Source organism: Lolium rigidum, chromosome 1 (assembly GCF_022539505.1).
Source record: "Lolium rigidum isolate FL_2022 chromosome 1, APGP_CSIRO_Lrig_0.1, whole genome shotgun sequence".
Classification (NCBI taxonomy): Eukaryota; Viridiplantae; Streptophyta; class Magnoliopsida; order Poales; family Poaceae; genus Lolium; species Lolium rigidum.
In genome coordinates, this window is record NC_061508.1 from 44,858,948 (window position 1) to 44,873,232 (window position 14,285).

At 43.6% G+C, this 14,285-nt stretch overlaps 2 protein-coding genes across 3 annotated transcripts; both read right to left on the reverse strand.

Annotated features, from left to right (window-relative positions):
* Positions 1–1,922: 1,922 nt before the first annotated feature.
* On the reverse strand, positions 1,923–11,489 carry LOC124672152 (STOREKEEPER protein-like). Of its 2 annotated transcripts, none has more exons than XM_047208429.1 (2): positions 10,556–11,489; positions 1,923–2,372 (listed from the first exon to the last, which is right to left on the reverse strand). In XM_047208429.1, the coding sequence occupies exon 1, from the start codon at positions 11,487–11,489 to the stop codon at positions 10,563–10,565; it is 927 nt and encodes a 308-aa protein (XP_047064385.1). In that variant the 3' UTR covers positions 1,923–2,372; positions 10,556–10,562. The 2 variants fall into 2 exon arrangements, with proteins under 2 accessions (XP_047064385.1, XP_047064391.1); XM_047208435.1 differs by having other exon boundaries at positions 10,550–11,489.
* A 496-nt stretch (positions 11,490–11,985) lies between these two features.
* LOC124707387 lies at positions 11,986–12,306 on the reverse strand. The gene has a single exon (XM_047239045.1). The coding sequence runs from the start codon at positions 12,304–12,306 to the stop codon at positions 11,986–11,988; it is 321 nt and encodes a 106-aa protein (XP_047095001.1).
* Between the last annotated feature and the right edge of the window lie 1,979 nt (positions 12,307–14,285).

The window sequence follows — 14,285 nt, forward strand, 5'->3', positions numbered from 1 at the left end:
TCTAGTTGGACACCCTCACACCGTTGTTACTGAAAAGATTGTATCACTAGATATGTTCTCCGACAGCTGCCTAGCAACATGTTGGTACTCAACTGGCCGGCCAATAGGGGCCTGACTGACGAATTGGTAAAGTTTAATTTCTTCTAATAAGAGATTTTGCAAGTTGTTTGTCATATTAACAGTTTAACAGGAGGAAATGCACTGGCTAGCTAGTGACACTAGTCAGTACTCACGATGATTCTTCCATCCAACTATCTTCCTTGTTAATTTTCCAAGAATAGTATCCACACCAGATCCGATAATGGGATGGGTAGTCAGTAGTCACAAGTTTGTCAAACAAAAAAAGGGTCAGTAGTCACACGTACACTGGCCACTGATCATGTGCCCATTGGCGGCCGGATCAATCGACCCTGCGGATCACAAAAGCATATGCATATCTATAAGAACATACTTACGTGGAAGGAACGTGGCGACGTGGTCAAGTGTGTAGAAGTGACCGACAACACACAAGTACCACTCTAGCTTGCATTGCCTTGTAGTAGTGGACGTATACATCGATGGCAGACACCGCGAGTTTTCCGCGTAATTCATGATGATTAACATGGCGCATTAGAGTATAGGACACAGACCACTAAGACCCAGTTGTTTTCCCCTTATTTTGGTAGCCCTTTTTTGCTCTTTATCTGAGCCACGAGACACAATTTCCAAATATATTTAGGTCGTGTGGCCGGAAAGAGATTATCATCCATTATGTAATGAAAATGCGGCTGCACAAGTTGATGTATACATTATTGTACTATACTGAATAAGATCAACTAGAATATAGTGGTTGATCAATCAAATTTGCATGAAACTCATCGTGCATCGCACGAAACAAGTAACCAAGTCATATTCTACCGGCTGGTTCTAAGATGAAGTGGCCAGGTAGTACATAGCAAAGGTTTATGTTATGTTCAGACACTGATCGCTGTGGGGATCCCACCTGACAACATGCGCCAGTAACGGCCTGGAGGGCAGCTAGTGGCCGTGGACCAGCTGCTGCCTCCTTCGGTGCACATCTAGTTATCCACCAGTGGTCTTCAAAAGGAATATGGTCTCTGATTATGCGACTTTAGGTGCACAATAATATATGTGACAATGGCCATAATGGATAGGAAGTACCAGTCAGTCTGACTTCTCTGAGTAGCATTGCAAGTGTTCAACAACATATGTGCATAATGGAAACAGCAAAGGAAGCATTTCGAAAGTCTGAACAAACTTGATTAGGAATATTTTTTGTCATGATAAGTTTGTAGTTGCTTTACTGATGGCGAACCAGCGCCAGGTTGGTGCAATGCATCCCCAAGGAGCACCAAGTTGGAGGAAGGGATGCATCTTTGCACTCAGGTGCTACTCGTCCAGAGATAATCCACCAATCCCATAACTCAACAAGGCAAAATACAATCCTCCAGTACCAGTCCTCACATGACAGCTATTATATCACCAATGGCAGGCCTGCTAAGGTAATACATCTTGCGCCTGAAAAGTTAGTAATGTGTTGAATGGATAGAGTGAACTCTGATGCAAACATTTCCCCTTACAAATGATTTACAGAGAGCATAACATCAAGACTGAAGCTGATAGCTGTCATTGTCAAAAGTCTGAACAAACTTGATTAGGAATATTTCTACCGTGATTAGTCTGTACTTCATTCACTGGAAGAAAAAACGGAGCTAGGTTGATAAAATGCATCCGCAAGGAGGGCAGCACCAAGATGGAAAACAAGATGCATATATGCACTCAGATGCAACTCTGAAGTAATCCAAGGTAAAACACACAATCCACCATGACAATCCTGACATGAAAGCTATTCTATCACCAATGACAAGCCCCCGAGAGCAAAATACATCTTGTGCTTAAACGATTTAAGCAGCACGCTGAACTGGTGGAGTAACTCTCATGCAACAACACTTTCAGTGTGAGTCAAACCATACATCTCCAGCAGAATAAAGTGCCATGAGCTGATGCAATATCACGACTCTGGACATACTGACATGTTGCATCCTGGCATCTCAAACACATCTAGCATCATAGGCGATAGTTAGCAAACGATTTACAGAAAATGAATGCTGAAAGCTGTCATTGTCGTGCACCTAGCTTCCTTAGCATATCCAGAACATAAGGCCGAGCAGATTAGCAAAATAATTGTCTCCAAAGTCCACACCTAAGCATCTTGCAAAAGTAATAGCTAGTTCCACTTAATTAGGGATGAATTGACACAGTAGACGCCGTGTTAAGGCCTTGTGGTCAGCAACCAAGTACGGGATGGTTGATCAGCCTGCAAAATAGACATTGTACCTACGTATCCAGCTATATACTCCACCGAACAGCACCTGCAAAAAGGAAATAGCTTTAGAAGCAGTTTGCTACAAACAAAAACTGCAAAAGTACAACTTGGGCCTATTTTCATGGGATAGATAGGACAAGTTTCTAAGGCAATATGTCTCACAATGAAATGATGTACACATAACAATTTGGGAAATAACACCAAAAAGACGCAAATAGTATTATTGTAGCAGCATCTGTTCATTACCCCCAACTGTCAGACATACACATATTCGCCACGTGTTGGTCTATACCATATTGGGTCACTACTTTTGACTAGTACTTCTAAAGCCAAACACCATATGCAGCAAGAAAAAATAGCTTGTAAGATTCTATCAAGGCTAGACATTTTACAAGATATTTACAGGGAAAACACCTCTATCATTCTAAGAAGAGAGGATAAAATAGTTAGTATTGAGTACAATGAGGCAATTGCTTAGAGGAGAAAATAGTTTTTATTGAGTATCGAACTGTCCAGGCAAAATATCCCAGTAGAAGATATTTCTGTTTTTACTTTCCATGTACGGAGTATTATATCTGTCGTATAAAGGGTTTTCTGCATATTTATCACTCGTGCGTGCCCACATATCGGCCTATGGCCTCATGGAAACACAAGTTGCATATTTTCCTCACACGGTGATGGCCTAGGGTTTTTCAGCGTACACGCAAAGCCTGCTCCTCCCAACACGCACAGTGGGTTTTTTCCTCGGTTACATCTTGAATTCTCACATGAGATCAATATATCCTGATCGAGTTAACCCCCATCCAGATCAAAGCAAGCTGGTCACCAGATCAATTACCGAAACCACACCCGCCTCCACACGCTTGCTACATCATGCCCATTGCCCACTGGTTCCGGCTCCAACTCTACCTGCCCCTGCAGTCGGACGCCAAGACCTGCTGTCTATAGCTCCATCCTAGCTTGCCAGCAGCCGTAAGCCCGTAACCTGCCAGAGCTCAGCTGACTCCAGCCACCTACCAGCTTCCCGGCACCCGTTGAAGCTCCACCCCAGCCTTCCACCAGCCTCATGTGGTCAGCCGTTACTAGCCTCCTGCAGCCGTGCTTCCCTGGCCGCTCTGATGGTGCTCCTGGTTGGTCCTAGCTGCTCGCTGCATGCTGATTACGCCTGGTTGCTGCGGCCGCTGCATGCTGTGCCCCTCTGCTCTGAGCGCCACAGCAAGGGCTAACCTGTTTTTTTGCTTGGATTAAGTATTCTTTGTTTGGCAGCTAGAGAGTTAGTAAAAAAAACAGGTTCCATTGTATTCGTCGTTGACCCCACCCGATGAACTCTGATGCTGTTGTAACCAGTATTCATTTGTAGACCATACATCCCGGTAGGTGCATTTTAAAAAGATTTGCCATTCTATAATTCACTTAGAAAGAACAAACCAGGAACTGCACGAAAATCAAGAGAAATTGAACAGGATAACTATTCACATTTTCTTGGCTACATCCCAATAAAAATGTTGAAGTTTATGTACCATAGGCTCCCAGTCAAAAGTTCAGTTCAGGTTTTTTACTTCGAACATTAATGCCCATGTGTATAAACATGATAATCCAAGAGACCTGGAGGCAAGACGAACATTTGCACCGAAAAACTATTCTAAGTAATTCACTCTCTGCTATTCTTGTCTGACATATCCATCCTCCTACATTATCTGAGGTCTATATCCCCTACAGATCTATCCAGTTCTATTCCAGATGCCAGACAAAGAGCACAACCACGTGACAGATTATAATTTGTTACTTAATTATACTTTCTTCTTCTGTTTGAAACTCCATGCAACTTTTACCATACCGCATACATAGCATCATATTATAAGATTTGATGTGGCCAAAATACATTCCATTTATCTTGCAATTGAAGCCACAAAGTAGGAATGTGTGGGTCAAAATAAGCATAATTGGGAAATGATACCTCACAAATTGTGAAGTTGCAATGTATTGGAGAAAAACTTTTGGTAAGAAATGCAAGAGTATTTAGATGCAGGTGTAGTATGATAACTCTTAATTTCCCGTTGTTTTCTAAGGGGATTGTTGATTTTTCTTCCTCATTCATCTTGTAAATAATAAAGGTAGCACTTGAAAGCTTTATATCATTCATGAATTACAACATGAACATGGTGGTGCAATATTCCAAGAAACAATAGAATGAAATCATGGATATTTTACATGTACTTTGCTATACATTGCAAAAAAAATCAAACTGCTGCCTTTTTCTTATGCATTTTGTTAAATAATGAAAGTAGCAATTGAAAGCTTTATACCATCCATGACTTAGAAGATAAACATGTGATGCAAATTTCCACAAAACAACAGATACAAATCATGGATATATTACATGTAATTTGGTATGCATTTGCAAAAAAGAATCATTTATCAAACCTGCCTCCCCCTCCTCCCCACACCAAGAACCACGGTCCAGAAATGACAAATAGGTGTAGTACATGGTTCAATGCTATCATTTTGGACATTTTCTAGGCGTAGGCAAAGTTGACTCAGATGTTAGAGGTGTGTAATAGTACAGGCATAATGCATATGTATTACATTTATGAATTTCCGGGATTTACTTTCCAACCAAGGTGCATGCAGCCCATGGCCACTATTAAATTTAGGAAAAGGTAATGATTTGCCACTATAAGTATGCAGATTGCAGATCTAATATCCCACTATCAAATATAATTCATGACTTGGCAGTTGGCACCCCTTTACACTAAATCGAAATACCCCGTCACCAACTTCTTCAACAAGCCAAATTCTCAAAGGATTCCTAAAACCTTCCAAACATGTCCTCGACTTGGCACTAGACTTAGAATGCCAGAGAGCCTAGATGTCACTAGTGTGTCAGGCTCGTATGGGCGTATCAGTGTATGCAATCAAAATACTAAAACGTGCAATGTTGATTTGTAAGGCCAATAATTTAAGGCTAAACAAAGCTTACGGTAAGAGGCTAGGAAGCAAAGTGGCCCATGTGAAACTCAACACAGTATCACGTAAAAGCAAAAAATGGAATGGACTTGTGGGTCCAGCCCATGGGCCCACTTGACTTCGAGCCCCAAACTTCAGGCGGACAAATCTGGCCTATAACCCATGTTAATCATGTGGATGGGTTATAAAGCCCAAATTAGTGGGGACTGGGGAGCATTGACACACAAGCAGATTGGCCACGTTATGAAGTAGGATATGTGTCCCAACTGTGATCATGATGTCACAGAGCATGAGGAGAAACCATGGTAAAATGCTACCCACCAAAGGATTTATTGTGGCTGGCATTGGCTAGTGGGTCCTCTCCTCTCTACTCAGATTGGTTAGTTTTGATTTGCATGAGGGCTACGAAGACACACGAAGTCATAATACAATTGCTGTATTTAAAAATTGTGGTCGCTATGTTCTTTTGGTGTATTTAGGCTTTTGAGGAACTTGTGTTAGAACTTTATGGGGTGCTTCCAAATAAAAAATACAACCAACAAGCACATATGCATGTCAATTTTCAATTAACACAATCATTTCAATAACCGACATCATAGCCTTTACCACGTACAATATTATTATTGTACTAACTAGAATTTTGATTCTCTTAGTACAGTTTCATTTGGCTATAACTTACAAAAGGACTAACCCCTATAGTGTGTATTCAGAGTTGCAATATGGAACACATAAAAGACGTGTGCTAAGCTTGTGCGTACAGGTGAAACAGAAACGCACTTCGTGATGAATAAACGTGAACTAACTCCACAGATCCCATTCACATCCACATACTAATATCATGACAAAACAAGAAAGATTGGTCACTACAAGAGTTCACACAACAAAGCTGACATGTATGACAAGAAGGAAAAGCAAAGCGTTGCAGGTGATCTCAGGAGGCAACACTCTGCATGGCAAATCTTGCAATGATGGTGGTTCATGCGTAAGAAACAAGGTAACATCCCACAAGATGGATTACATGTGGTGACAACTAAATGGGTTTACATGACTGGCTGTAAAAGAGACACAGTAGGGATATGGACTTTCGTGATCCACCACGAAAAGGGACTAAATGGTAGATAACCATCCTATGTGGTATGCATTCAAACTTGAGTAGCTAAGGTAGGACTGCATCTAGGTTAGACTAAAGCGACCCACCGAGATAATCATGCAAGGCACAAAAAAGGTAGTGCCTTGGGTCCATGAATGTTTCGAGGAAACCTCAGGCGAAGCAGATTCGCCCGATACCTAAAGAAGAAACCACTTATGACCTTGCGGCTCCGCACTGAAACAGCATGATAGATTCAGGCAATCCTTGCTATTGATGTCACTGAACACCATAAACTTGTGGTGTGAATAATTTTCTTGAACTGACACGCTGATGTGTACAAATAATGCATCTCCAACACATAAGACATGAATACTTGATCAATCCATATTACATCTAACCATTAGATATATATCCAGTAGTCAATTTTCTCTTCAAACGGCAATAGCTGAAGCACTAGTTTTGCAAAAATTTAAAACTCCAAACCTAGCATCAGTATTTAGTAGTCTACTTTCTTTTCTGCAAGCACTAAGTTTTCATGTTTTTCAAAATTCTGATGCACCAATCGAAGTAAAGATGGGAAGGTTCATATACTGATGTTGTTTTGTAGAAAAGTCAAAGGTGAGCAGTTCTTTCTGCAGTTCAGCTTACCTTTGGCATTTTTAGGTTAGATCATCTTTTCATCGTTATTTAGCATAACCTTAAGCTTTAACATAATAATGTGATAGTCCAGTTTATTCTACTTGCAATGTAGAACTGTGCAGGTGCTTTGATTTCTTTCACATCCAAGCTATACATTCGCATCCTAGTTCTTGGAGACCATTGCATTAAAACATTTTGGTTCAGTCTTGGTGCAGTAGTCGAAGCATTTGGATCAGTTTAAAACAGTTCGTGTAAATCTTGTTGCAAATATACGTATTGTGTTAAATTCGTAGAATTTAGCATTCCAACATAATGATAAACTAGTCGTGTTTATTCTACTTGCAAAGTAGAACCGTGTTTGCTGTTTGTTTGGCCCTTAATGGTAAGTTGAACAAAAAGGAAGTACTGAAACAAGTTTAAATGGAATTGATATGAATGTATCACTCTCCAAATGTTGCTTGTGGTAGTATGAGCGGATGTTTGCAAAATTTCCTTGCCGAGGCAATGTAATGTCTTAAAATGTTGTACTTTTTTGGACAATATAAGACACATGTCACTGCTATGGGAAAGAAAATTATTTGCCAACCTAGTCAAAACAACCCAGCATTTGTATTTATGCCAGAAACCAACTAAACTGATGCTTAATGCTCTTGTATGAGCTTTATGCGTCCCTATTATGTGGCTTGGAGATAGGACTGTAATAAACCAAAATCTTCACTTAAACTAGTGCATCGGGATTTTGAGAAAATATGCAAGCTTAGTGCATGCAGAAAAGGAAGTGGACTTCTCAATACTGATGCTAGAGATAGGATTGGAATGAACCAAAATTACAAATATAGTTCTACTTTACTAATTAGAGTAAAGCGGGCATGCAAGCTGTCGCTTTGGAGAGCTGAATAACAATTGTAAACACACCATACTAACTTCTGGCTTCACAATTGTAAACGCACCATACTACCGTTAATCCATATAACATCTAAACATTTGATCTAAATCCAATAGTCATAGCAACCAATGCAGCACTATCTTGTAAAAATTTAGAACTCTAAACATAAGCCAAATAGTAGGACAGTAGGGGACGCAAAAAGTGCATAAAAGACCATGAACTGATCAGCATCAGCTTAGTTGGTTTTCTGGCATAAATACAATTGTTGGGCTCTCTTCACTAGGTGGACAGATAATTTTCTTCACTGAGCAATTCCATGTGTGTTGTCCAAAAAGGGTAACATTCTAAGACAATTTATATTGCCTCGGAAAGGAAATCTTGCAGCATGAAGGATTGCATTTGCTCATACTACCACGACTATTTTTTTTATAAAGTGATACATTGACATCAACTCCAGTTTAACTTGTTTCAAATACTTCATTTTTGTTCAACCTACCAAGGTAACAAAACTGCAAACGCGATTCTACTTTGCAAAGTAAACACAGCCAGCACACCATTAGTTTGAAAATCTGAATCGCAATACTTCAACACAATTTGCATAATTCTGACAATATTTACTACCATAAGCAACATTTGAAGAGTGATACATTGAGATCAACTCCATTTTAACTTCTTTCAATATTTCCTTTTTGTTCAACTTTGCAAGTAAACACGGTTCTACTTGGAAGTAGAATAAACACAACTAGCTTATCATTATTTTGAAAAGCTAAATCCATATACTTTAGCACAGCATGTATATTTGCAACAAGATTTACACAAACTGTTTTAAACTGATACAAATGCCTAACTAGCGCACCAAGACTGGACCAAAATGTTCTAATACAATGGTCTCCAAGAACTAGGATGTGAATATATAGTTTGGATGGGAAAGAAATCAAACCACTAGTACAGTTCAACATCGCAGGGAGAATAAATTGAACTACCACATTACTGTGTTAAAGCTTAAAATGATGCTAAATTACGAAGATGATCTAACCTAATAAGGCCAAAGGTAAGGTCAACTCCAGAAAGAACAGCTCACCTTTCTATAGACCAGCATTAGTGTACGAACCTTCCCATCTTTACTTAGATTAGTGCATCAGGATTTTGAGAAAACATGTAAACTTAGTGCTTGCAGAGAAAGTGGGCTACTCAATACTGATGCTACAGAAGTAGAGATAGGACTGGAATAAACCAAAATTACAAATATAGTTCTGCTTTGCTAATTAGAGTAAAAGCAGCCATGCAAGCTATCGCTTTGGAGAGCTGAATTACAATAGTGAACACACCATGCACTAGCTTCAATGTTTACAAATCCAAACACCTAACCTAGGTCATCAAGAATATGCCAAAACTTCCTAATGTAATGATCACTGAGTAGAAGTTGGGTTATTTTGAAAACCTAAATCCCAATAGTTTAACACAATATATATATAATTCCGACAAGATTTACGGATTGATTTAAGTTGATCAAATGCCTAACCTAGCGCATCAAGACTACAGCAAAAGGTGCTAATGCAATGATCTCCTAGACCCAGGATATAAAGGTGCAGCTCAGATGGGAAGGAAATCAAACCGACAGTATTCTACATTGCAAATAGACTGAACTATATTGGTAGATAAAGATGCAATTGGGTCACCAACTCACCATTAGGGTACCCTCTACCCTCTCTGGTTCAGAAAAAAATGAACTAACTTTTCCAACACTGATGATGTCACTGAAAGAGTTAGTTCAGTTTTTTTAACCAAAGAGGGCAGATGGTACCCTAATGGTGACCCACTTGCATCTGTATTAGTAGATTATTGTGTTCTAACTTTTTTTTTTACTGGAATTATATTGTGCTAATATTTCTTTTTTAGACTGGGAATTATTGGGCTGTAATTCAACACGATGCTAAACTAACGATGAAAAGGTGGTATAAGTATAAACCTAATTGGGCCAAAGGTACGCTGAACTCTCAAGGAACCACTCATGATTCTACAGACCAAGCATCAGTGTAGGAACTTCCCATCTGTACTTACAATAATGCATCAGGATTTCCAGAAAATGTGCAGACTTGATGCTGACAGAAACGGAAGTTGACTTAATACTGATGCTAGAGATAGGAATGGAGGAAACCAAATTGGCACTACAGTTCTACTTTGCTAAGTAGAGTAAAGCAGGCATGCAAGATATCAACTCTGGAGAGCTGCTGAATCACAATAGTGAGCACACCATACTAACTTAACAGAATATCGTCTAGCGGTTTTAATGTTTAGAGATCCAAACACCTACGCTAGCTTATCAAGAATACGGCAAAACTTGTTACTGCAATGATCACTGAGCAGGTTCTTTAACCATTATATAAGCCACAGGGAAGGATGACAAAGAAGCCAGAATTGTGCATAACGAGACAAGCATATGTTGTTTACGGAACTATAAATCCGGATATACGAGTACTTAAAACAAGGTGCCAATTTGGCAATTAAGTTTGAACAACACACAAGTACCTTAATCCAGTATTAAACTGACGACGACGAGCAGGAAACGAAACGAGATATTAGTTCAAGGCAAGTAAAAACTGCAGAATGCAATTTTACAGAGGGCAGAGGATTGCGGGACCTGTACCCCCGGTTTAAGGCCCGAGGCCTTTGACGGTGTCGATGAGCAGGGCGAAGACCTCCTTTGCGAGGTCGTGGCGGCGCACCTGGGAGCGCATCTCGGCGTCGAGCTGGCGCCTCCATTTGGCCTCGACCACCCTGCCCTCGTCGGCGCCGACCAGCGCCAGACCCTTCTCCAGCGACACGCCGGACAGGCTGCGGGCGTTCCTCTTCCAGTACTCGCCGAGCAGATCGCTGACCAAGGGCATCCTCGGCCCCACGGCCACGTTGGGGGGAGCGTACCCGTCGTCGTCTTCAGGGTCGTCGTCGTCGTCGTCGTCGTCGGCGTGGTGGGCCTCCTCCAGAGCTAGAGCTGGAGGTGGAGGTGGAGGGGGGGCGAGGTCGGCGGCCCAGATGGCGGCGGAGAGTTCCCTGACGCGGCGGTCGTGCGCGGTGCTGGTGGCGGAGAGCGCGGTGTTGCAGAACTTGCTCTTGAGGCGCTTGAGCTTGTAGTAGACCTTGGACTGGTCGATGTGGGGCGAGAGGGAGTCGCGGATGGACTCGAAGAGCGGGCCCGTGTCCGGGAGGCGCGGGGCCCGGCCGCTGCCCGCGCGGAAGGCGACCGCGCCCGAGAGCAGCGCGAGCTCGTCGGCGTCGGTCCAGAGCTGGACGGCGGCGGCGCGGGACGGGGAGGCGCGCGGGAGGAGCGCCCGCGAGAGCAGCGCGGCGTCCGGGAAGGAGCGCGGCTTGCGCTTGCGCTCGCTCTTGCGGGAGGGCTCCGTGCCGTAGTAGTCCGGGCGCGGCCTAGGGTTAGGGTTGGGCGAGCGGCGGCGGCGGCGGCTGCTGGACTTGGAGCGCTTGTTGGGGCGGGGCGGGGTGGCGCGGAGGCCGTCGGCGGCCGGGCTGTCGGCGCCGTCGTCCTCCGTCGCGGCGCGCGGCGAGGGGCGGTTGGAGGACGGCATCGGCGGCGCGTGGGGGGAGCGGGGAGGGGAGGGGAGGCGCGTGATTCGAAATTTTGGGGGCGGGGTTTGGGAAATTGGGAATCTGGGGTCGGGGAGCGGAAACTGAAGGGGAGTGCGGATGGGGGAGGCCGGCCGTCGGAGTGGCACGGCGAGCTGCTGCGCCGGAAACGGCTAGGCTGCGGGTTTTGCTTGCGTCCTTGGCGTTTTCACTGTAGCGCTGCATCAGCGCGCTCCAAGGGTTTCACGGGCTACGTCTACCTGATTCTTGGCATCGGATCACGGACACCAGAGAACAAGGTTCTTGCCATCAACCACATGCCGATGCGGCCACCATGCGTACAGCCATGAACCGACCTCGGCATCACAAAACCTTGCCACACACGTACTACCGTATGATGTTCTTTGAGAAATTATATTGATCGATGTTGCGCGCGTAAATCTTTCGTTCCTTCCTCCTGCTCGACCTACGATCGCGCCAGCCTTCAGGGATAACCGATCAGCGATGTGTCCCGGACGTCGCCTTGAATGCCGTCTCCATGGCCGCCGTCGCCGCGGACAGCGCGTCGGCCTGGCCGGACGAGCCGCGATACCTGCCCACGGCCGCGTCCATCACGCCCTTCAGGTGCCCCTCAGCGGTCACCACGGCCGCCTCGGTGTCGCGGGCCACCGCCTCGTGCTCCGCCTCGGCGGCCGCCCACCACGCGTGCGCGTGGCCCTCGAAGAGCGCCAGGACGCCGGCAAACTGGGCCGGGTCGAAGCCACGGCCGTCGACAGCCGTGTCGGCCACGGCGGAGAGCTGCTCCAAGAGCGCGTCCATGTGGTCTTTCTTTGCCCGTCTTGATTCATTGCCGTCTGGACACTGGAGTTATATATACATACACACGGGGGTGCTCCATTGTGCGGCGGCGGTGGAGTGGAGCATATGTTCTTCCCTTGAGGCCTGAGGAGATCCGGCACTCCATGGATTCGGAGCTGCGGCGCCTTTCGGTTAGCTTCATTGGCCAAGTCAAGAGTTGATTTACCCTGTTGAAGAAAAGAAGAGTTGAATTTGTCAACGACAATTTCATCTGGAATTTTCTTTTATTTAATATTAATTAAAAAATATTATTTTTGAAAGCAATTAAAAACATATATAATACCGCTACATCTCCCCCCTTCTTCGAAGCATCTCCCACCGGCGTCCCAACCTCGGACGAAGGCGATCCATTTTGGTCCCCGCGGGCGGCGGGGAGGATGACCACGCCTAGACGAGGAGCCGCATATCGGCCAAGATGACATCTCGAGCAAGGAGGCGCGCGATGACATCCTGGACTACCTCGGCCTCCTCGCGTACGGGCAAGAGATGACGGTCATTGTGAACAAGGACGACGAGCTCATGACAACGCCAAAATTAATGGACGAAATTTGAGGCTTCATAGAGATTTGCTCATAAGGCTCATGACATCTTTTAGCACTCTTGTTTGCAACAGCGGTGAGTAAATTTTCTTTTACCTTGTTCAGATATGGAGGAGATTCCACATATTCTTCAATAATAACCGATAAGGTTTGATGAACCTTTTTCTCAACTTTAGCAATATATGGTCAAGTCTTAAAAGGTTCAGTAAATACCTTAAATCCTTTCTTAGGAACATTCAAATGATTAGCAAAAGATTTAGTAACTTCTACTAAAATATGAGGATCAAACCCAAACCTATCATTCAGTTCTTCAAACAATATATTAGTAGAGAAATTTTCTACACATTCATATTCAAAATCAAATCGAGGCTCATTACGTTTATCAAGATCCCATGCAACGAGGTATTACAGTAGCATCCAATAAATTCCTTGCTTCTTGTTGAGTTCTATTAGTAAAACTTCCTTCAGATGAATTATCCAGAAAATCCCTATGATGCGAGGGCAACCTCACATAGAAGTTTATCAATATCGGACTATCGGGAATATTCTTGGATGAGTTCATTAAGCCTCCCCCAAGCTTGAGCAATACTTTCTCCAAGATGAGGCTACAAATTATAAATATGACAATGATGACCCACAAATATAGGGGGTGTATCGTAGTACTTTCGATAAATAAGAGTGTCGAACCCAACGAAAAGCAGAAGGTGTTGATGAGCAGTTTCAATGAAGGATTCTATGTAAACACTAGCAAACGGGTTTTCAGGAGTATTTGATATTGCAAATAAATAAAATGCGAGTAAATAAAAGGCGGCAATAATAATTGCAGCAAGTGGCCCAATCCTCTTTAACACAAAGGACAAGCCGGTTGTTCTACTTATATCGACCAAACGTTCCTGAGGACACACAGGAGGTTTTATGTCAAGTGCTTTCGTGTCGCATTGATACGCGTAGATGCACACGTCCGTTGGGAACCCCAAGTGGAAGGTATGATGCGTATAGAAGCAAGTTTCCCTCAGTATGAAACCAAGGTTTAATCGAACCAAGTAGGAGCCAAGAAGCACGTTGAAGGTTGATGGTCGCGAAATGTGATGCGGCGCAACACCGTGGATTCCTGCGCCAACGTGGAATCCGCACAACAAAACCAAAGTACTTTGCCCCAACGAAACAGTGAGGTTGTCAATCTCACCGGCTTGCTGTAACAAAGGATTAAACGTATCGAGTGGAAGATGTTTGCAAAGAAAACAGTAAAACACAATTGCAGTAGATTGTATGCTATGTAAAGAATAGGACCGGGGTCCACAGTTCACTAGAGGTGTCTCTCTCATAAGATAAAAGCATGTTGGGTGAACAAATTACAGTTGGGCAATTGACAAAATAGAGAAAGACATAACAATGCATATA

Coding starts and splice junctions, on each gene's coding strand:
- LOC124672152 (XM_047208429.1), bottom strand. CDS start 11,489: ATGCCGTCCTCCAACCGCCCCTCGCCGCGCGCCGCGACGGAGGACGAC.
- LOC124707387 (XM_047239045.1), bottom strand. CDS start 12,306: ATGGACGCGCTCTTGGAGCAGCTCTCCGCCGTGGCCGACACGGCTGTC.